Source organism: Olea europaea, unplaced genomic scaffold (genome assembly GCF_002742605.1).
Source record: "Olea europaea var. sylvestris unplaced genomic scaffold, O_europaea_v1 scaffold262, whole genome shotgun sequence".
In the NCBI taxonomy this organism is placed as follows: Eukaryota; Viridiplantae; Streptophyta; class Magnoliopsida; order Lamiales; family Oleaceae; genus Olea; species Olea europaea.
Window position 1 is genome coordinate 1 of NW_019244532.1, and position 23,231 is coordinate 23,231.

General features: G+C 32.9%; 2 protein-coding genes across 2 annotated transcripts; both read right to left on the reverse strand.

Annotated features, from left to right (window-relative positions):
• Positions 1-9,961: 9,961 nt before the first annotated feature.
• Positions 9,962-12,916, reverse strand: LOC111383157. The gene is made up of 4 exons (XM_023007235.1): positions 12,530-12,916; positions 11,199-11,312; positions 11,022-11,092; positions 9,962-10,448 (listed from the first exon to the last, which is right to left on the reverse strand). The coding sequence occupies exons 1-4, from the start codon at positions 12,632-12,634 to the stop codon at positions 10,190-10,192; spliced, it is 549 nt and encodes a 182-aa protein (XP_022863003.1). The 5' UTR covers positions 12,635-12,916; the 3' UTR covers positions 9,962-10,189.
• A 2,004-nt stretch (positions 12,917-14,920) lies between these two features.
• LOC111383174 (uncharacterized mitochondrial protein AtMg00810-like) lies at positions 14,921-15,712 on the reverse strand. Its single transcript, XM_023007252.1, has 3 exons — positions 15,305-15,712; positions 15,139-15,206; positions 14,921-15,029 (listed from the first exon to the last, which is right to left on the reverse strand). The coding sequence occupies exons 1-3, from the start codon at positions 15,710-15,712 to the stop codon at positions 14,921-14,923; spliced, it is 585 nt and encodes a 194-aa protein (XP_022863020.1).
• Between the last annotated feature and the right edge of the window lie 7,519 nt (positions 15,713-23,231).

Below are 23,231 nucleotides of genomic sequence, written 5' to 3' on the forward strand. Positions count from 1 at the left end.
TTTCAAATTTGATAAAATCAAACACTTTGACTTTTCATCAAATCTAAGATTTCAGCTCCAAGAGACTTCTCTTAACCTATAGTAACGATATGCAACTGTTGCAAACAAAACCCGAGTGGACTTAAGCAAGGCTACAGGAGAAATATTTCACCAAGGTCAACATTTAACCTTTACTTCTAGCATTGCTTTGTATATATCCATATCGACCTTTTCTTTTGTAAATTATTTACAAAAGCTTATGGGTTTTATTCCATTAGGAAGCTTGACCAAGGTCCAAACCTTGTTCACTTGCGTCGAGTTTCATCTCGAGTTTCATGGCCTCTTGCTGTCTCTTTTAAGTCAACACTTGACTTTATTTTGTTGCAACTAGCAGGTTCATTATTTTGAATCACTGATTAATGATCATGGATTCGCACCTTTTTGAAGGTCGAATGACCCTACTAGATTCACATAGAGCTGTCATGTCCTCAGGAATCTTTACTTCCTGATCCAAAGTATGTCCCATATCAGATATGAGATCGAACTCGGATTTATCTAATTTGTTAACTATATCTGTGGACTTTTGAACTTTTTCAAATTCTATTTTACTCCCACTGTCTTCTCCAAAAGTAAACATTTTCTCTAAGAAGATGATATGTTGTGAGACGAAGACTTTTTTTCATGATAATAGAATTTATATTCAAATGTCTCATTTGAATATCCCCATAAATACGTATTTATCAGATTTAGTGTCAAACATATCTGATTCAAGGCGCTTCAAATAAGCGTTATGGCCCCCAAGCTTTCATATAAGATAAATTGGGACTATTGCCTTTCCATAACTCGTATAGAGTTCTATTAACCAATTTAGATGGGACATGGTTTAGTGTGTTGCACACTGCAATCAATGCGTGACCTCAAAACAATTTTGAGAAATTTTCATGGCTTGTTATTAATCGCATTATATATAATAATTAACGATTCCTCCTTTTAGATACACTACCTTGCTGCAGTGTATATGAAGGAGTCCACTGCACGAGAATCTCATTCTCTCTTAAATAATCTAAATTTTATCTTTAAGATACTCTCACTTGATCGAATCTTAATGTGAAGGTATCTTTACCTCTTTGTTTCTCTAATTCTAGTGTGAATCTTTTGAACTTTTCAAGAGTTTCATGTTTGAGTTTTCATCAAGTATACTTGATCATTGATGAAATAAGAGAAACATTACCTCACATTGATTGACATGAATCCATATGCATCACTATGCATCAGACCAGTAATTATGCTGACCTTTCTTCTTTTCAAGCAAAAGAAGATTTGGTTATTGTGTCAGACATGCATAATTTGTACTTGTCAAAATGAATTAATCCCAAGTATACATCTTTATGTAACTTTGGAATTATATTTCATCTAAATGACAAAGTCTGTTATACCAAATTTTGGTAATAATTAGATTATAGTATTTATGCCTTATAATTTCTATACTTATTATAGAATCTTTAGTATTAAAGAATATAAATGTCGTTTTATAATTTACCATAGCCATTAGAATCTTTAACAAGATAAACAAGAACAACAATTGTTCTTAACATTAAAATAGTTCATGTCCGAACATGAAATTCATTTTAATGTTCCAGCTATAGTTGGCATAAAACGACATTTCTCTAATTTCAATACTAAATCAAAAGGCAATGGTAAGAAGTATATTCATACAGGCAATGTAGCAACCTTTGCTCATCTCCAACGTGTATGTCAACTTCTCCCTTTCGCAGTAGTCTACTTCTTTTTAGTTTCTCCATATTTGTATAAATACGATATTTACACCTGGTATCATATACCTAAGAAACTCGTGAAGTAGACGTAAGTCATACAATATTCCTTCCAATGACCTTTCATTCTATAATGAAACCAAGGGTCGTTATATTTGGTATTGTCCTTTGCTTACACGGTCTTGACCATATTGGACGCTTTCACAAAACCCCTTCCTCTTAATATTTTTAGAGGAATCAATGACTTGCCCACTACTAACTTCGATGTTGGGCTTAACAGTCTTAAGCATATTAAACAACTCAATAATTGTGCATTCAAACTTATTCACGTTAAATTCATAATTAGTTATGAATAGCTTTCTCTGACAGAGATTGCAGAACCAAGTCACTACTTAGTTCATGGTTTGTAATTGAACTCAATTGAGACATTTCTCAACGTCAATCATCTTCAGTGTCTAAGTATCGATTGAAGATTACTCTGTTATTTTGCACCCGTATAGTTGTTTGGAAGTCTCATATCCTTCCACACACGATTATTATCATACAACCCTTTGTAATGAAGGATTATGTGTCAACATCTATACTCTCAAGTCGCATTTGTAACTCAGTGACATAGTTGCAAGTATCACATACGTTGCAGTACTATTATAATCACTGCGTTTACTATAGTAGCCACCTCTTCTTTAATCGAGTCATCACCAGGTATCTCTGGAAAGGGCTACTCAAGGACGTGACCAATTTTCTCATGTATAAGAACAATTCTCAAATTGCAGTGTCAATTAAGAAAATATAGTTTGGTTGTTTGCATCTAGTATGCCATTCAAAACATATGATTTACTCAGATTCAATAAATATAAATGACAAAAAGGAAAGAATAATATATAAAATGCATCAATTAATTTAATATGGTCTTTTATTAAATTAATTATGCTCCCACTGTTTAAATAAAATTTATGATCCTCTCACATAAATTTATGGAGTCCATGCTTGACTTCCAGTGGGCTGGGATCTCATCTATTATATTAAGATCTTGAGTGTCCTCAACAAGCCCTAATATAATACTTGGGTAGATACTATTATCAATTGTATTTCTATACAACTCCCATCAATTATATCTCCATATAACTCCCAGATCATTAAGCTGACAACTCTTTGTTTTCACACATCTTATGTGTTAGCTTAACATGCCTCTAAAATTTATCTCCTTGAGTGTACTCAACAAAAGATAAATTTTAGTTAAGTCAAACCCATCATTCAGAAATATCAAATATTTCATAGTGTCAAACATATCCCTAATGGACCAGCCTTGAGTGTACTCAACAAGCTGAGACGATTTGGGACTCTGATTTTTCACTATAATGATGGAAGGCGATTACAAATGTGACTTAATATTTTATGGAGGGATTTTGCATTCATGAGTCTCATCAACAACAATACAATCATATATATATTATTATTATACATTTACTATGCAAATAAATATATATAACATAATATAATACTGTAGACGATAATGGACTTTTACTATCTAGTCTTCCCGAGCCATAAGGAAGACTAGTTGGTCAATTTTTAGGGAGTATAGCATTGAGCAGTGTCAATGCACCATCTCCATGGTCTCCACCTCTTCTTATCTCTTCAATTAGTCCAATTCCAACATGTATCCTATACTAGTTGGCACGCAGGCCTAAATGAAATTGGACTCGCAGGTCCATAGTAACAATAATAATAATGGACTCGCAGGTCCAAAATAATAACAATAATAACGGGCTCGCAGGCCCATAAAACGACAAAATTAAAAATTAACCATTCAACACATCCATATGGTCGAGTCCATAATCGTCCACTAATAATACATTCATCACATAAATGTATACCTATATAATATCTAATATTATATGCAAATAAGTTTCAAATTTCTAGCAATTAAGTCGTCTAAACTCTTTTAGACAAATGGATCAGATTAATTAAATAATTAATTAATCATATTAATCAATTATTTAATTAAAGTCAAAATTTAATTAAATAATAAATTAGAGTCCAACTCTAATTCAACAATTATATGGCTGGATTATTTAATTAAAATCAAATCTTAATTAAATATCAAATTAGAGTCAAACTCTAATTTCAAAATGTAAGGCGATTGAATTTAATTAAAATCAAATTTTAATTAAATGACAAAACTAGAATCTAACTCTAAATCTAAAATTTCAGGGCGAACATGTTTAATCAAAATCAAATTTTAATTAAGCATCAAATTAGAGTCTAATTCTAATTGGAATAAATTATACGGTGAATTGATTTAATTAAAATCTAATTTTAATTAAATAGCAAATTAGAGTCAAACTCTAATTCCAAGAAGAAATTTAGGGCGAGGCAATTTAATTAAAAACAAATTTTAATTAAACGTCAAATTAGAATCCAATTCTAATTTCTAAAATATCTTTGGGCGAATAATTTAATTAAAATCAAACACTAAATTAGAGTCCAATTCTAACTTAAATTGAATTAAGATTTTAATTTAGGATAAAACTCCTAAATAAAATAAAATTCAATTTAGGGTCAAAGTTTAATATTTAAGTCAAAATCCAATTTTAACGAAAATATAAAATGTCGTCAATTTTAAATAAAATTTTAATTTGGGTCAAAATTAGAAGTCTAGTCAAAATAGGCAAAATCCATATAAAATAAAATTTAAAAACATTTTAAAATCTAAATTCAAATCCCCTTTTGAAATTTACATTTTGGCCCATTTTCAAATTAAACTCAAGACCTCTCAATTTCACAAATTTCATGCAGGCCCTTGATATTTCGAAAATCTCAGAATAGGTCCTAGGAAAATTTCAGAATAGGTCCTAGTTCAGAAATTGCAAAACTGACCCTTACTACTAAATTGCAGAGAAGGACCTCCAATTTCTCAAATTGCAGACATGCCCTTCCTTTTAAAATTACAACTTGACCCTTTAGAAAATAATTGCAGACAGGGTCCCACAATTACTTTAATTGCAGAGGAACCCCCCACCTCCACCCGATTTCTGAAAACCCTAAAAATTCAATTTTTTTTATTTCTTCTGGTTTCATGGTCGCCGCCCCTTCCAGTCACTGCCCGGCAGCAGCAGCGTCGCACGCTACTACAACAAGCAGCGCTCCCGAGCGCTGCTTCAATTGGAGCAGCGCCCAGCACTTCCAAACCTGGGCAGCAGCGCTGCCGGCTGCCCAACGTCGGGGACCGGCCAGTCCCCTCCCCTTTTTTTTTTTAATTCCGACCCAAATATTATTTTATATTCAAAATCAAATTCTGAATATTAAAAATAATTTTCTTAATCACTAAAACAAGAAAAAAAATTAACATTTAATTGTTCCAATATGCAAAGCAACTTCTAACAAACACAAAGTAGGCTCTGATACCACTGTTGGGAATCTACTTATACATGCACTATCTCACAATCACAATTCCTTGTGATTAACAAATTACAAAGATTTGAATCTACGGACTCTATTATTTATTAAATTATCTATTAATTAAATAATAGATCTGCCATTTAATTGCATTAATTACATATAAAAGTATTTATGTCCAAAGTTGATTGGACCTAGGGCATAATACTTACATGGATGAGTTTGACGCAAATTTTGGAGATTTAATGATGCTTGATTGCTTTGTTGCCAATAAATGAAGTACGAAAGATGGGAAAAAAGTGAGCGTCTAGGAGGTTGTTGCTATGTTTCTAATGATTGTAGGGCACACTACACGATACAATGTTTCCAACAACACAATACACAAATGGTTTAAACGAGTTATCCGTCCGACAAATCGAGATATTGTGTATGAGCGGATTTTGCGCAAATATCCTTTCTTTAAAGATTGTATAGGCGCAATAGATAGAACATATGTTGTAGCTTGGGCTCCTGCATCAATACAAAACATCTTTTTGAGGAAGGAAAACTAATGTAACACAAAATGTGATGTTGACATGTGATTTTGATATGAAATTCACATTTGTGTACTCTGGTTGGGAAGGTATTGTTAATGATTCGCTAGTATTCGTCGACGCAGTCACAAGAAGCTCGAACAACTTTACAATGCCACGATGATGTATATTTTTATACTCTAAAGATGCATTGCAAATATATTTACAGTGTCATACTATGTAAGTCTTTTTTTTAGTTTGCAGATTAACTTACCTTGTTGATCTGGATATCCAAACATGCCTGGATTTCTTGCCCCTTATCAAGGTCAAAGATGTCATCTACATGACTATGTTGGATGGGGAAGACTACGTAAGAAGGAAGAATTGTACAACTACAGACACTCCTTGTGCCCTAACATTATTGAACATTGTATTGAAGCTTTAAATGCAAGAATATTTTGAAGTTGATTACCAATTATCCACTTAGTAGGCAAAGAAAAACCCCCGCTGCATTTTGCGCAATAAACAACTTTATTCTTCAGGAGCACACTTTAGATAAGTAGTTTGTAGAGTATTCAGAGGATAATATGATGTTTCAAGACATATCGAAGTCAAGTCAAGATCAAGAAGTCATACATTTTGATACTAGTCAAACAACTCAAATGGGACAACTCAGGAATTAAATTGCTACACAAATGTGGAATGACTACTTAAGACGTCGTACGTGATTTTGCGAATGTACTTTATATTTTGTTTAGTGTCTACTTGTTTTGAAATGAATTGTAAACTTCTAATAGTATTTATTGAATTAGGTTACCAAATTTAATTTAGGTTGTACTTTTTATATCAGTCAAAAAATATTTCAAGATTGACCAACTTCAAAATTTATATGGTATTTAATACTACATTAACGTTAAACTATTAAAATTTATTGAATAATCATATTTCTTGAATAAAATATTATAAAAAATTATTCTCAAAATTTAAAATAAACGCGTTTTTCAATTTTATATTTTCAAAAATAATTTTTCAGAATGACAAAGAGAACATATTTTCAACAATTTCAAAACAGGCACTCAAAACACAAAATTCAAAATGAATTCAAAACTCAAAACTAAAAAATTGGAACACGAAGAGAACTGCCCCTAATAAGTTTGAACAATCTGATCAAGCATAAAATTAGAAAATATTTTTTTATTAAACTTCAACCATACATTTTAATAAATTTTTACTAACTCTAAAATCACATATGTCATTAATTTTTATCAAAATTTTTGTCAAATAACTCATTAGCATTATTTGGTATTTATCTAATTTATGTTGTTAGCGTTCACTAGTCATATTAATTTCTTTTTGCATTTTGGGCATTAGGCTTACTTGATTGGCTAATAAATCTTGCTACACATTCAAACTCAAATTTAGATGGGACACGTGTCGACACATAATAGAACAATTTGAAAAATTAAAATAAAAATATCCAATCATTTTCTGACATATTAGTCAATTTTTTTCTTTCTTATTTTTGAATCTGGACAAGTGACTTTATTTATGGTTGATTGTAATGTCTCTTTGAGGTCATTCTTAATTCTCTTAATACTCAGTCTGAGGTCAAATAACTTTCTTTTCTTATAATTATTGTAGTTTCTTTGGGTCGGAAGTTATTTCAGAATTACATTACTTCAATTTGCAACCAAGTGAGGATTTTCATGACCAATTTATCTATATCTTCTTCCTCCCTCTTTTTTTTTTTTTTTTGCTCCTGAGACATAATTCAGTGGTGCAAAGGACATGAGTGAGATTATCTCACGCCTTGCTGACAGCCGCAATATGGGGATTCGATTCCTGAAATATGAAATTGGACTCCTTATAGACGTACAAACAGCTCTTGTTCCATGACCTGATGGAGCACATCCCGCGATTTACTTCCCGCACAAAACTCTAGGGACTAGACGATGGGAACCCTCACGGTTGAGGTTCAACCTTTTTTTTTTTTTTCAAATAACCTTCTTTTGGTTTAAGTATTTTCAATCTTCATGTTTAATAATTCCCTGAAAAAAATTCTGACAGGAAAAGATGTTATGAAAGCAGTCAACACTCAGCTTGACCTGTGCCCTGTTTTGGTGGCAGTTTTTCCACCAATTTAATGTACAATTGACTGCTTATAAGCATAGTTGGTAAGCACAAATTGATTATACCAAACAAAACAATGAACAAATACATCAAATATTTCTTCTTTTTAATGAAATGGATAATTAAAAAGTTAATAATTGTTGACTTTAACTTTGATATTAAAAAAAAAAAAAAACTATATTATGATTCTTATCAAATAGGTGCTTAATCTTGTCTAGCACTATGTAGTTGATCAATACATCAAATGTCAATTGAATGTTAGATATGTAACAACGAACGAAGCTAAACACTATAAATGATTAGCTTTTTAACTCTTGTTTGATACACAAGATTGAACTGTAATTTTGTCTAATGTTGTGTATCAAAAATCAAATACATGTTTGGTACCTCATGGAACAAGCCATGATTAAACATGAAGAATGGGAACAAATATGCTGGTTAGTGCATAAATTACCATAGCCAGGGCAGTAATATGACTGAAGAATAACAACCCCATACATACTAAATACATTTTTAGGAAAAAAAACAGAAGAGGAAAAAAAATTGATTTTTGAGTCTGCAGATCACCGCCCCACCCATCCCATCCATAGAACGATCCTCCACTGCTTTGATGCCGCCAAGACAGACAATATACACTTCAATAAAAAAGAGTCTTTAGAAGAAAACCTGGAGCACTTCTGCTGCTAAAGGGCCAACCAGCAGTAACCAACCTTTTAGTAGATTTTATGGACAGTATGATGATGGGAATTAGACAGTATTATACATTAAATTAAGTAAAAGAGGCAAAAACACGGTCCAATCGAGATTTTCTTTTGAAAAAAGCAGAACTATCAAAAGATTTTTGACATAGAGGCTGACAGATAAACACTGTCGTGGAACCCTCATAAAAAAATCTTCAAAAAAGTGGGCCCTCCCCTTGCTGTGAGGGTCGGTCTTGGTCACCCATTCTCGTGGCAGTGTAGTAGTTCTGTTTTCTTTTACCTACCATGTCAAATCCTTGAAACTATTCTACCAAAGAAATTATAGCCCCATGACATTAAGAATAATGTTACTTGTACATAAACAGTTATATAATAGTTTACATATAAATGAGATATCAAAAAGAGAATGTAAACTTTTTTTCTCTTTTTACATCTATTTTTATTTGGTCGATTCAAACTCAATCAAATCTAGTCACATTATGTGTATGTATATTATTATGTAAGCCTATTATGTACTTATAACACAGTCATTGCATTAAATGTAGACAATTCATAATTAATCCTTCCCCCCTTTTCATCAATAGACGCTCAATCAAAACTGACAATGCACAAGTCACAACCCTGAAAACAACTTATCTAAAGCATATGCCTATGAGCATGTGATAATCACTCATGGCTTATGCTACTTAAGACTTTCAATTACAAGACATACTTGTGTTGATCTCTCGTCCGGACCTTGAAATCGACATGAATATCCGTGACATGATTTTCCAAAATAACAGGAAAACATATAAATATCTCACGAAGGAGCAACCAATCTCATACATCTGACAATTCTAACCAAGATCAAGCAACATAGATCACACCCACTTGATTTCACCGTCACCAGTGGATTAGCAAAAGTTACTTATTTTGCAAGTAACTTGGTTACACTCATTTTCAACTTTGATCAATAAAAATTTATTACTTCAAAACCTATTTACTTAAATAGTAAATTTTTTGTTAAGCCTATGCATTGTGTATAAATGATAGGTAACACAGAATCAGAAAGGCCTACAGGTAGGAAGTCATCATCTAATAACTCGTCATCAACTTACCCTAAGCTTCTATCTTAGATTAGATGGACTTTGTATAATTTAAATGTTTATAACTAACAACCCATTCTGATCTATTGTTCTTCCACATTTATCTATTTTCATGAGTTTGATTTTTCCATTACTGAACTTCTTCAGGTAAATTTGCTTCAGTAGTTGATTCTTATCAAGGGCAGTTATCTGAAGATTCCATTAAATGGAAACGCGGTTTTGTATCAAATTCCAGCCAAATAAGCTTAAAAGTATTTCACTAACCCGATTGGATTATCATGAATACTAGATGTATATATCGATAAATCTGAAGTGTACAAATTTTCTTGTATGAACAAAATAGTAGAACAAATCGGTAACAAATTTCTGCAAGTACAATAATGAAATAGTATAAACAATTAAGCTGGGTCTCATTGTATGAAATAACTTATTTTGTCAAAGACAAAGGTTTCAGTCTGTGTATATTGTTGTCATCGATTAGGAAATATAAAGAATTTTGCATCTATCATCCTTTTGATGGTTTCAATCTATTGCAATTAAAATCCCAAGGGATCTAATTTAGCCATTTTTTCTAAGAACTACATTGATACAGACAGGAACAGAAGATTTTCTGCTTACCCTTTCCGCCTCTTGGGACTCAGCACAAAATCATCTTCCTCATCGCTGTCAACTAATATCCGTTTCTTTGCTTTTGCGTCACCACTTTTGGAGGCCAGCAGTGGCTTTTTCAAGATTGCAGGTTTACTTGAACTTGAAGGTCGTGTCGTTGAAGATTTTATAGGAGTACCCATCCGAAGTTGCTTTTGCTTCCTCTGCTTTTTCTCGAATGCCTTCCTCGCTCTTTCAGGAGACAGCATCCCGTGTTCCATCAACCTGCACAAATAATTTCTCACTCTGTCAGCAGTCTTCTGTCTTTGGATGCCAAAGTACAGAATGGAACAACATGCTAGATACTAGTGAGATGATGAGGCAAACAGCACGTTTGGCTAATAAGCTTAACGAGTTGACTTATAAGGAAATAAGTGTTTTTTAAATAAAAAGTGGTATTTAATTTGATAGTAACTTTCATCTTGCTCAAAACCTTATTGTCAATATGAGGTAAAGATTTAAGCACAAAGCCACATACATCATTTATTTAGTAACTTATAAGTAAACTTTGTAAGCTTAGCCAAACATGCTCCTAGTAGGCATGGCATATTTTTAAAACAATTTATGCAATAAACTGAAACATAGCGAATTAATCGGCATCCATTTTTACTTTATGAAGATAACAATCTCCAACTCTACATGAATCAATAAAAAATCTTATAGATTAAGAATTGCCAAAACTTAGCAAGTTTCTTACAGTTCTAAGCCAGATTAAAAGCATAATTTATATCAAATTCTATGACTTCACTTAACAAGAATAACCATGGTAAATTTGACCCAGATAAAAAGACAACTAACCAAAACTCAGCCATTTCACTTGACGGTATCTGCTTTGATAATGATTCATAGAATATCCTCAGTGGTTCTCGCTGTTCGGATGAAGCGATGTATGGAAAAGAACAAGAATTCAGTCAGTACAAACTTCCTAAAGACAATAAGCAATCAAAACTTTGAAGGGGATATGAGAGATACAACCTCTTCAGGGACATCATATTTCTGTCCCGGCAAGGAAAAAACTTTCTTTTCTCTGGTTTTGGTCACTGTTTTGTTGACAGTCTTAGATGAACTCGATGTTGTTTTCGTTTTTAGCTTCACTTAAGCAAGATGATATAAAAATAGATCAAAATCAAAATCACAAATAGCTATAAAGTTATAAACTGATAAATTCAAACTCATACTCACACATATTCACAAAATAAATAAGAAAAATATACAACTCGTAACGCAACAGAGGATGCAGATCGTATGCTCAAGGCTCAACTGGAACTCTCGAAGGCAGACATGAGGAAATGCCTGTAAAGGGGCACAGCCAGGCCGAGTGCAATGCTGCTTATTTCAGTTTTTCTGGTCTCTTTTATTGCTTTAGTTATTTTATATCGCACTTTTTATTATTATTGTTCGCTAGGGGTTAATTTGCCTTCTATGAGGTTTTCCTCATTTCCTTAAAACAAAAGAACTAGGATTGAAGTTGGCTAATTGGCTATTGAAATTTAAAACCAATAAAATAAAATAAAATCAAGTTTTCTTTAGGTCTTGATCCAACATTGGTATTATGTGGAATCTAGTGAGTTTATTGATCGCAAGGGTTCTTGTGTGTGTGTGTGTGTGTATACAATTCCCCTGAAACATTTGGGATCCATAAACACCAAATTCACAGCTAATTACTATCACACCATGTCTGGTAATCCAATCTCAGTAAATTCACACACACACACACACACACACACAGTGTATTCAAATTGTGAGCTCAATAAAAACAAACGAATCCACACTGGAAATCATGCCTCGAGATTTAAAAAAAGGTTCAAATACATCTTAGTAAATGAGTGCAAAAACTTTAAAATGTTACCAAGCAATGTTTTTTGCTAATGGACACCTCAATTTCATATACAAGAATGTTGCAAAGAACAAAATTCAAAATTCCCAATTGATTTTCATACAAAAGGGCATGATTTTGGCAGATGGGCACCTCAATTTATATACAAGAACAGTGCATAAAATATAAATACAAAACTGCCAATTGATTTACATACTAAAAAATGATTTTGGCAGATGAGCACCTCAGTATTATATAGAAGTAAAAAAAATTCCCTATTGATTTAAATACAAAAATGAATGACTTCGTCAGATGGTTGCCCAAGTTTATATACAAAAATGATGCACAAAATAAAAACACAAAAATCCCAATTAATTTTCATACTAAAAGTCATGATTTCTGCAGATTATATAGAAGCAGAAAATGCCCAATATGCTGATATACACCTCAATTTAAGAAATAAAAAAAAATGATCTTCGTAATTGGGCACCTCAGATTTGGAGCTGGATTTCTCTACAAGTTTCTTCTTGTTGATAGATGAATCAATCCTGGCCTTCGATGATGATGACCCATCACCACTAGACTTGAATTTCATCGTATCTTTAGATTTGGTCTCTGTGGCCGTGGATTTATTATAACTCTGTAAACAGGCTGCAATTTTAATAAGAGAAATCCGAATTCTTTATCTAGATTTGCAGACCTATCAAATTGAATACATCGCATGATCTATCTCTCTTATTTGTAGAATTTATCTTTATAAAATTTAATAATAAATGAAAAATGGGAAAAAGAAAGCGAGTAATGGCGTGCTGGGTTTTTAACTGCTGTCAATAAAGCATGAACCCAAATCTACTGTTGCATTGCATGCGGCGATCTTTCCGAAATGTTAAATTTGCCTCCGTCCATAAAAATTTTGAAAGGAAAAAAAAAAAAAATCCTTTCTACGATATCTTCTAATTTCTTTGGTATACTACGGTTGATTTAGCATATCGATACAATTAAAATGAATAATTGAAATAAAAATAAAAATTGGATAGAACGAATCAAAATCACAAGATCAAATTGGCGTTAATTTCTGCTTCATCTAGCAGTGGCTCAGCTTTGCTTGTATGGAGATTAGTCAATATTGAACTTAGCTCATGTTCAAATATTAGGATTGGCTCGATCCTTTGGTTCGTGGACTTCACGAGTCGAGTAGTCTACGAGCAGGGTCCTTTTTAATTATTATTTTAAAAATAAATTAACAAAATAAGCCAAAAAAATGAACAACTTTACAGAAATTAATAAAACAAGTCTAAAAATAAGACATAAAAGAGCTCGTCCACGAGTACAAATGACGTAATGTTTGCTTTGGAATGGCATATGTCCCTCTTACCTCTCACAAATTTCTATTGCGTTTTTTATAGATTCGAACCAAAAGTATCTACCTTATGAGAGATTTAAGTCAAATCCTGTAAAATGCAACAGAAATTCATGAGAGGTAAAAAGGCTAGACACCCTCCCATAATGACAGTATGTAATTTAATAGTTTGGTCCATAAATCGTCTCCAAACGAGCTCAAGTGCCCATGAATCAAGTCGAAATAAGCCGAGCCCGTGAATCACTTAACTCGTTTGTTACCCTTAACTTCATCTCTTCATAGAAAAAATGCAAAAGGAAAAACATAAAAACGATTTTCTAGAAAGTATCACAACAAAATAAAATCCTTATAAGTTGCGTCTAATGTACAATGTTAAAATGTAAAAAGAATTTAGTATAAATCTAGATTAAACAGTAATAACATAATACGTGAATGGTATTATGATAGAATAAATTCAAATTTCGGGAATCAAAGTATAAACATCTAATAGTTGATTCGAACCATAAAATAATGATAAAATCACATAGGATCAATTGGATGTAATTGGAGGTCAAATGAATAAAATATGGTCAAAGATTTTGACAATTCAATTTTCAGCCAAAAAAATTGTTCTCCAATAGCCTCATATTGAAACCCATTTTTGGTATAGAAAATGTTTGAATTGAAAAACTTATACGTGCATAAGAATTGTAGCATTTTGAGTTAGCTTTCCAATGTAGTTTAAAACACCTCAATCGGATATAGAGAGACAAAGTTATGATAAAAATATTGTCAACTATTCAAGATTTAATTGTGTGAATCGAAGTGGAAAGCAGGCAAAAGGCTGGGGTGAGTGCTAAAAAATCATCTGAGAGCCAAAGTTTTTCATTGTGGGCAAGCAAGGAATTGGTCAATGCCCCCGTGCAGGACAAATTTTTGTTGACGGGCCAATTTTCCTTTTATGTTTCAAATTCTTTTTGAATCCAAATTGGACATGATTTTTACCTAATTTTTACTCCTATAAATACTAGACTTGGGCTACACATTAAGGGATCACTCTCTAGCCTCTTAATATCATATCATATCATCAAATTCAATAAGAATAAGAGACCAATTCACAATTTTTAAGAGAAAAGATCAAACCCAAACAAGCAATTGAAGGCAAATTACATCAAAAATTTGAAAAATGAAACTTTGGACCTAAAGATCAATATCTTTTACATTATTTTGTGATCTGAATGATATTTTTCCTTATTATTCTTCTTATAATTTTTATAAAATCATGTTAGGCTAGATCTATGAGTTTTATCGATTGTAAAAAAATGCATGAATAATATTAGACTATTGAAGAATTCAATAAACTAAAAAAAGAACACAAATAATTACGTGGTTTGGCGCCAGTGTAGCAACCTATATCCACCGGAGAAGAGAGAACTTGTATATATTCACTTATGTTTGGAGCTTACAATGAAACATATATAGTCACATTGCATCAAGGTTGTCTTATTAAGGATGAGGCAATCAAGGAAAGAGAATAACGAATTATGGAAATCTTCCAAAACGTGATTGCGCCATAATATTATCCAATATTAGCAAATCCTTCAAATATCTCTCTTCTCCAACACTCTCCTTCAAGTTGGTGCAAAAATATCTATAAAGCCCAACTTGGACAATATCTCATGAAATCTGACAGTAGACAAGCCTTTGGTGAAAATGTCAACTAATTGTTCACTACTACGAACGAAGGGAGTACAAATAACCTTGACTTGGACTTGTTCTCGTATAAAATGACAATCAACTTCAATGTATTTTCTTTGTTCATGAAAAGCTGAATTTGAAGCAATATGAATAGCAGATTGATTATCGCAATACATCTGTGTGGATTGTGACGAGCCAAAGAATTTCACTTGTAGTAGAAGCCATTACCCGATACTCAACTTTAGCACTAGAGCGTGCAACAACATTTTGCTTTTTACTCCTCCATGTCACCAAATTTCCTTCAACAAAAGTGCAATACCTTGTTGTAGATCGTCTCTCAATAGTACTGCTAGCCCAATCCGCATCTGTGTATGCAGTAATAAGAGAATGACCATTCTTACGCATCCATATACCTCTTCCATGTGACCCCTTAAGATAATGCAAAATTCGATTAACAACATCCATATGTGCAACTCGTGGAGAGTACATAAAACGACTAATCAGGCTGACAGCATATGAGATATCGGGTCGAGTAATTGTGAGGTAAATCAGTCTGCCCACCAATCTTTGAAATTGACCCACATCAGATATCGGGTCTCCATCAAGTGGTAATTTTAAATTACACTTTATAGGCATTTGAGCTGACTTAACACCTAATTTACCAGTATCTTGTAACAAATTCAACACATATTTTCTTTGATTGAGAAATATGCCCTTCTTTCAATATACAATCTCTAGTCCGAGAAAGTATTTCAAAATTCCCAAATCTTTGATAGAAAATTGAGTATGAAGAATATTTTTGAGCCTTGATATTTCAACAAGGTCATCACCAGTAATAACTATGTCATCAACATAAATCAAAACAATAACATTACCACTCATACCTTTTTTCACGAGCAAGGAGGAATCTTCATTACTTATCTTTAAACTATTCTTGATAAGAACGTGACTGAGTTTGGCGTACCATGCATGAGGTGATTGTTTAAGACCATATATGGATTTTCTTAATCTGCATGTGAGCTCACTATGACCCTCCAATGGATGACCAGGAGGTATACTCATATAAACTTCTTCTTCAAAATCGTAATGTAGAAATGCATTCTTTCTATCCATCTGAAACAATTTCCAATCATGATTGACGGCTAGAGATATAAGAACACGAAACGTGTTCATTTTGGCTACTGGAGCAAATGTCTCATTTTAATCAACTCTACAAGTTTGAGTAAAGCCCTTGGCAACAAGACATGCTTTATGTTATTCAATATATCCATCACTTCGAAACTTCATTTTATAAACCCAATGACATCCTATTGCCTTCTTTCCTTGAGGGAGTTTTACAATCGACCAAGTGTTGTTATCATCAAGGGCTTGTAACTCTTCTTGCATCGCCTGTTTTCAAATAGGACTAGAATTTGCTTGTCCAAAGTTATTCGGCTCTTGAGTTGAAGCAAACGAAGTTAAAAACGTTGAATGAGATGCAAAAATATTGAAGTATGATAGATGAGCTTGTATAGGATGACTTACGGCTTCATAAGTAACAAAGTCCTTTAATTTTTCTAGAGCTTTGGATATTCTATTTGACCTTTTAGGAACCTATTTTGGAGCATCTAGTACATGTTCTGGTGACAAAAAATTTTGGTGTCCCTACTATTTCCATCTTGTTCAGTTCTTTCTATATCTCCATTTTGTATCGTAGTTTCATTTCGGTTAGGGCTTGCAATGTCAAAAGAAGATATCCATATAGTGGGAAGCGGAAGCAGATCATTCAAACTCTCCCTCTGAGGTAAATTCTTGTTCAAACTTCGCGCTGTAAAATAAGGTTCATTCTCAGAAAACCACACATCTCGTGACACAAATAGCTTCTGAGATTGAGGATCATAGCATACATATCATTTTTTGTCGAAGAATATCCGAAGAAGATGCATCGAATGGAATGAGGATCAAGTTTATCACGATGCAGAGATTGGTAGGGCACATAACAAACACAACCAAATACTTGGAGGTGAGATACGTTAGGTTTTCTCCCTTTCAAGACTTCCAATGGTGACTGAAAATGGATAACACGACTTGGGAGCCTATTTATCAAGTAAACTGCTGTTAGAACTTTGTGTGACCAAAATTTCTTCGAAATATTCATTTGAAGCATGAGAGCTCCCGTAGTCTCCAAAATATGTCTATTTTTTCTTTCAATCACTCCATTTTGTTGGGGTGTACTGATACAACTAGTCTGATGAATAATGCCCTTATTGCGAAGGAAGGCAGGAAAGGGACCCTTTGCAAATTCAGTTCCATTGTTCGAACGGAAAACTTTGATTTTACTATCAAATTGAGTGGCCACCATGCTATGAAAATCCTTAAAAACAGGGTAGACTTCATTCTTAGATTTCAATAAATAAATTCAAGTAGCACGAGAATAATCATCAATAAATAGCATAAAATATTTAAAACCATCATATAAATCAATTCGACATGGGCCCCATAAATCAGAATGAATTAACTCAAAAGGTTTAATGGACATATGATGAATTATTAAATGGTGGACGAACTTGTTTGGAAAATTGACAAATGTCACAAACATGTGTTCCCAAAGAAATAGATGGAAACAAAAAGGATAAAACACGACTAGAAGGATGTCCAAATCTTTGATGCACAATATGATTTTCTAGCATAGCACTATTAAGAGAAGTGGCACCAAATGATTTCAACAGATAAAGTCCATGTGAGTATACACATTCACCAATCTTCTTCCCTGAAGTTCGATCCTGAAATATAACATCATTAGGAGAAAAGATAACATTGCAATTTAAAGAGTTAGTTATTTTTCCAACGAAAAGAAGTTGAGTTGGAAATGAAGGAATCACAAGTGCATCCAAACTAAGCAGAGTAGGAAAAAAATTAATTTTTCAAGATCTACAAATAGGAACTGATGTACCATTAACAACTGAAACAACATGTTTAAATGAATTTTTTGAGAAATCTCTCAAAGATGCTGCATCATTTGCCATATGATCTGTAGCACTCGAATCAATAATCCAAGTATTCAAATGTTTAGATGTACACGAAGAGAAATAAGCTTCAAGGTTATCGGAGACATAAGTGCTAGAAGGAGTTAAATCTTTTGGAGTAGATGCACTAGGATGACCAAGTTGTTGTAGAATTTGGGCCAATTGATTCATTGAAATGGTAGTATCCGCAACACCAGTACCTTTCCTATTTTCTCCTTTCATAGTGGATGGCTTAAGATAAGGATGAAGTTCCCAACAACGATCCTTAGAGTGTCCTAGCTTTTGGCAGTGGTCACATTTGGGAGCTTCACGTCTTTTCTTATTCTGAAAATGTTTCATTTTTCATCTCTTTTAATGGTAAGATTAGAAGACTCGGGCATGTTCTTTAATTATGAATTTATTGCCCTTTTTCAAGTTCTTCTCACTGCACAGTTGCACACATACTCGAAAAGGATAGAATCATAGAACTCATAAGGATATGACTCCGAAGATTCTCATACTCTGGTCTCAAACTACTCAACAAAGAAAAGATCTTATCTTCTTCAGCCCTTTTTAGTAAGATTTTTGCATCGGTTGTTTGTGGACGATACATACTCAATTCGTCCCACATCTTCTTAAGATTACCAAGATTCTCATACTCTTATCTCCTTGCTCAACAGTAGTAATTGTTCGTTTCAATTCAAATATTCTAGCGGCATTATTTTAGTTTCCATAAAGTTCTTCAACAGATTTCTACAACTCTTTTGCCAAGTTTGAAAAAGTGAAGATTTCAGCAATATACGCTTCCATTGAATTTAGAAGCCAAGAACCAACAAGTTGATCATTCGATATCCATCCTTCATATGTTCGATTTGTAGAATCTGGATAGGAAAAAGTGCCATTGATGAAGCCCAATTTTTTCTTTCCACCAAGTGACAACATCACGCCTCTTGACCATGATATATAATTTATACCATTCAACGAAATAGTAGATAACTTCCATCTAGGATTAACATCATTCTCCATTGTTATAGATGGATTAATAACTTTCTTAGTCATTGTAAACTGAAAAACAAAAATCAGAGGCAAAAAAAGTGAAGCAAAAAATTGAAAAACGCGAACAGTTGACTTTGAAGATGATTTTAACCTATTAAACGTTTTCGAAAATAGCCCGAAAGACAGTTAGCTAGATACGGACGATACGAATCTTACGGTTTGAAAGATACAGCCATTTTCGTGGAGGTCGCGCAAAGCTGAAAAAATCTATTTTTGTGGAGATTGTGAAACGTTTCTGAATTTCAGAACAGGTTCAGTTTGAATAGCAATGGAATGAAACAACACATCCGCTCTGAAACATATATAGTCGCATTACATCAATGTATATATTCATTTACATCAATGAAACATATATAGTCGCATTACATCAATGTTGCCTTATTAAGGATGAGACAATCATGGAAAGAGAATAACGAATTATGGATATCTTCCAAAAGGTGATTGCGCCATAATATTTTCCAATATTAGCAAATCCTTCAAATATCATCAAATATCTCTCTTCTCCAACAATTACAAATCAAGTATTGAAATAGATAATAATAGGTGGACTCTAAATCCAATATAATCATCCATTCATTCATACAAATCCAAATTTACATATTTTTTAGAATAACTTAGAATAATCACAAATCAAAACTCTTTTTTGTTATATAATTTGAATTCAATACAAAATTAATTGAATTAGAATTTATTTTATGTGTGACGATATTCTCAACTTACTAATTATATTACTTGTAAACGATTTCGTACATTTGTGAGATTTGAACAAATAAGTTTTTAGCGCTGTTATCGAAGAATAAAATGTTTAATTTAAGCTTATTAGTTTAAATAATATTTGAATTCTATTTTTTATTTTATTTTAAGCTATTAATTACACATATAATCTCTCTTGTTTGTTTCTTGACAGTTTATGCAACATTCTGAAAAAATAAACTCTTACCAGTAGATGCCAAGATCGAAAAGATCTTCAGACAATGAAAAAGAAAATCAGGAGATGAAAGAGAAATAAATAAAAATTAAAATTAAAATCAAAATCAAACTCTATTACCACCTGATCTGTCAACACAATCAATTCCTCCAAGAGCAGTTGTCAACAATAGCAAAGTACTAGTACAAGATTATAAAAATCCCATTCATACTCGTGTACAATCATCTATCATATATCCACCTTTTAGATAGGTCAACTTCTACATCAAACTTGACGTCATCGACTTATTTCAAAATCACCACGACATTAGGTTCCCTGAGAAATCAACTGAAAGTTCTCATGAACGTATTCAAGCTTTCTTGATGCTTTGCGAGGTGATCAGTCGCAAAGGTATGTTAGGTGATGCCTTTTGATGCCACCTTTTCCTTCTACTTTAAGTAAAGATGCACGAGAATGGCCAATCTCACTACTTCCGGGGAAGATGGACGAGAATGGCCAATCTCCCTACTTCCAGGGAACATCATTTTAGAAAAATGACATGGTATGGAAATTTACCTTGAAATTCCTCTTACCTTCTCAAGTCCATCATATCAGAAATAAAGTTCATGCTTTCAAGCAAAATGACCTTGAGAGCTATCCAGAAGCATGAGAAAGATTTAAAAATTACTTCAGAATGTTTCCCAATTCGGACATTTCTAAACATGCTAAGATTTGAATATTTTATTTGAGCCTACAACCTGAATACTGTAACATAGCCAATGCTTCAACTGGAGGATCAATAATAGACATAACTTTAGACAATATCTTAAATCATGTTTAGAGAATAACAGAAAATCAATTTATATGGCCATCCGAAGAGGAAACTCCGAAGAAAATAGCGAGTATTCACAACTTAGATGAAGTTAGAGCAATGATAGCCCAATTGAAAGTTTTAACAAAGTAGTTGGACAAACTAACTCAGAATGTGAGCATGATGCACCAACCAGCACCAATTTGCAAAGGCTATATAACTGTAAGTTGTTATTTAGCCTCCATACAGTGTATTAGCAAAATGAGATTAATTATGCACGGAATTTTTAAAGGCAACAGAAATACTCTTACCAACACATATAATCCAAAATTGAGGAATCATCCAAATTTTTCATGGGTTAATAATCAAAGTTAGGAATATCATATTTAGGATAGCCTATAAAAATTTCAGCAACAATAAGAGAATAAGCTATCATTGCAAGAATTAGTAGCTCAGTACACGGCCAAAAGGGAGCTAATTTTCAGAGCCAGCAGGCTTTAATAAAAAATTTGGAAACTTAGATGGGGTAACTAGCAGTTTCATTGTCCAACACAATATAGGATACCCTACCAAGTGGCACAAAAAGAACCTACAGGAATAGGTATTAGCAATCTAAGTTGTGAATTAAGCAGTAGTTAAGACACTATCAATTAAGCATGTAGTCTCTATTTGAGCATATGTGCTACCTATTTGATTTCCTCAATGGTTTCGAAAGCAGGCTAATAAAATAGTAGATTCAAGCCATCACTATAAGAAATGAAGTTCAATCGCCAGAAATTAATGTTAAGAAGAAAGTTATCAAGGAAAATCAAGTACCTACAATGATGAGGAACAAGTGGGTCATTCTAAAGAATCAATAAAGTTTAATCAAGAATAATAGCCAGCCAGTCCCATGTTAACGCAACTGTTCTTATAAATAAACAATCCTCCAACCTTATTTACTCAAATGTTATAGAACAATAAGCCAAAAAAGTAGTCTAAGAAGTTCTTGGATGCCCTCATACAATTTTATGTCAACATTCTTTTCATTAATGTCATTTTACAAATTTCTAATTATACTTAATTTTAAAAAGAGTGTTGATAAAGAAGAGAAAGTTACACGTAGATGAAACTATAACATTGAATAAGAGTGCATCACGAGCTCCCTCCTAAATTGAAAAGTCCAAAGAGTTTCACTTTACGTTGCTATATAGGAAATTCACAAAATTTAAATGCTTTAATGGATTCTAGACCAAGTATTAATATGGTGCCATTATCTATCTATAGCGGATTAGGATTGTGGGATCCTCAAACAATTTCAATAATTCTACAGCTAGCTAGTAGAACTCTCAAGCATTCTTATAAAATGGTAGATAATATGCTCATCAAAGTAGGAAATCACTTCTTTTCAGCTGATTTCACCGTCCTTAATATGAATGCTCAACAGATGTCATTATTTTTGAAAAGTCCATTCTTAACAACCTGATGAGTGTTAATGGATTTTGAAAAAGTTGAAATAACACTGAGGCTTGAAGAAAAATAACAAAGTTTCACCATGAATACTCCACTTGGGACCTTATCTAGAGGAATGAAAATGATTGACCATTTGGGCAGTTATAAGAAAAAAAGAAGAAAGAATAGTTGGAAGAGACAATAATGCGAACCTTATAATCAGGAGGCCAAAAGACAAATTAAAGAACAATTGTCAGTGCTATAAACGCAAGGCTAAAAACTCTCGTTTCAAACTACTATGAATAACCAAAACATCGAAGTCAAGTTAATGACTATAAATAAGCATTTATTGAGAGTCGATCCAATTTTCTTTCCTTTTATTTATTTTATTTTCTAGATAATAGGGTTAGTAAATTTTATTCCTTTTGGTAGCTTGAGGTGTCCTTATCCCTATGTTTTCCTTTAGTGTGTGTTTGAACATACTATGAATTGTTCTATATTATGATTGTTACGGGATGTAGATAAGGTTTAATTATAGAGATTGGCTTAATTATAGGGACTCCTAATTTGTATATCTTCCTAATATAGAATTCCAACTGTGTATATATATGTATCATTTCTTTCTTATGAAGAATAATGAGGAAATTATTCTCTTTCTTAATTTCTTATATCGTATCGAGCTCTATAAATTTTTGAACCTGTGGTCTTTACTTCCAAACGTCGTCTATGGTCATCGTGGTCGGCAACCTTAGTCTGCCTTCTTTGTGTCTTCAGTTTGGGTTTGGTTCTTAGTGGCTGTATGGAGTCTGATCTCTGCTGTGCACGATTTGTTTCAACCAACTTTGGTCGAAGATTCATCTCATGGTTTCTGGTTGGATTATGCTCTTCAGTAGTCTGGGTCACTTGATTTTCATTGCCTACAGAATTTTTTCCATTCCCATTGCTGGGTTGGGTTTTACCGGTGCA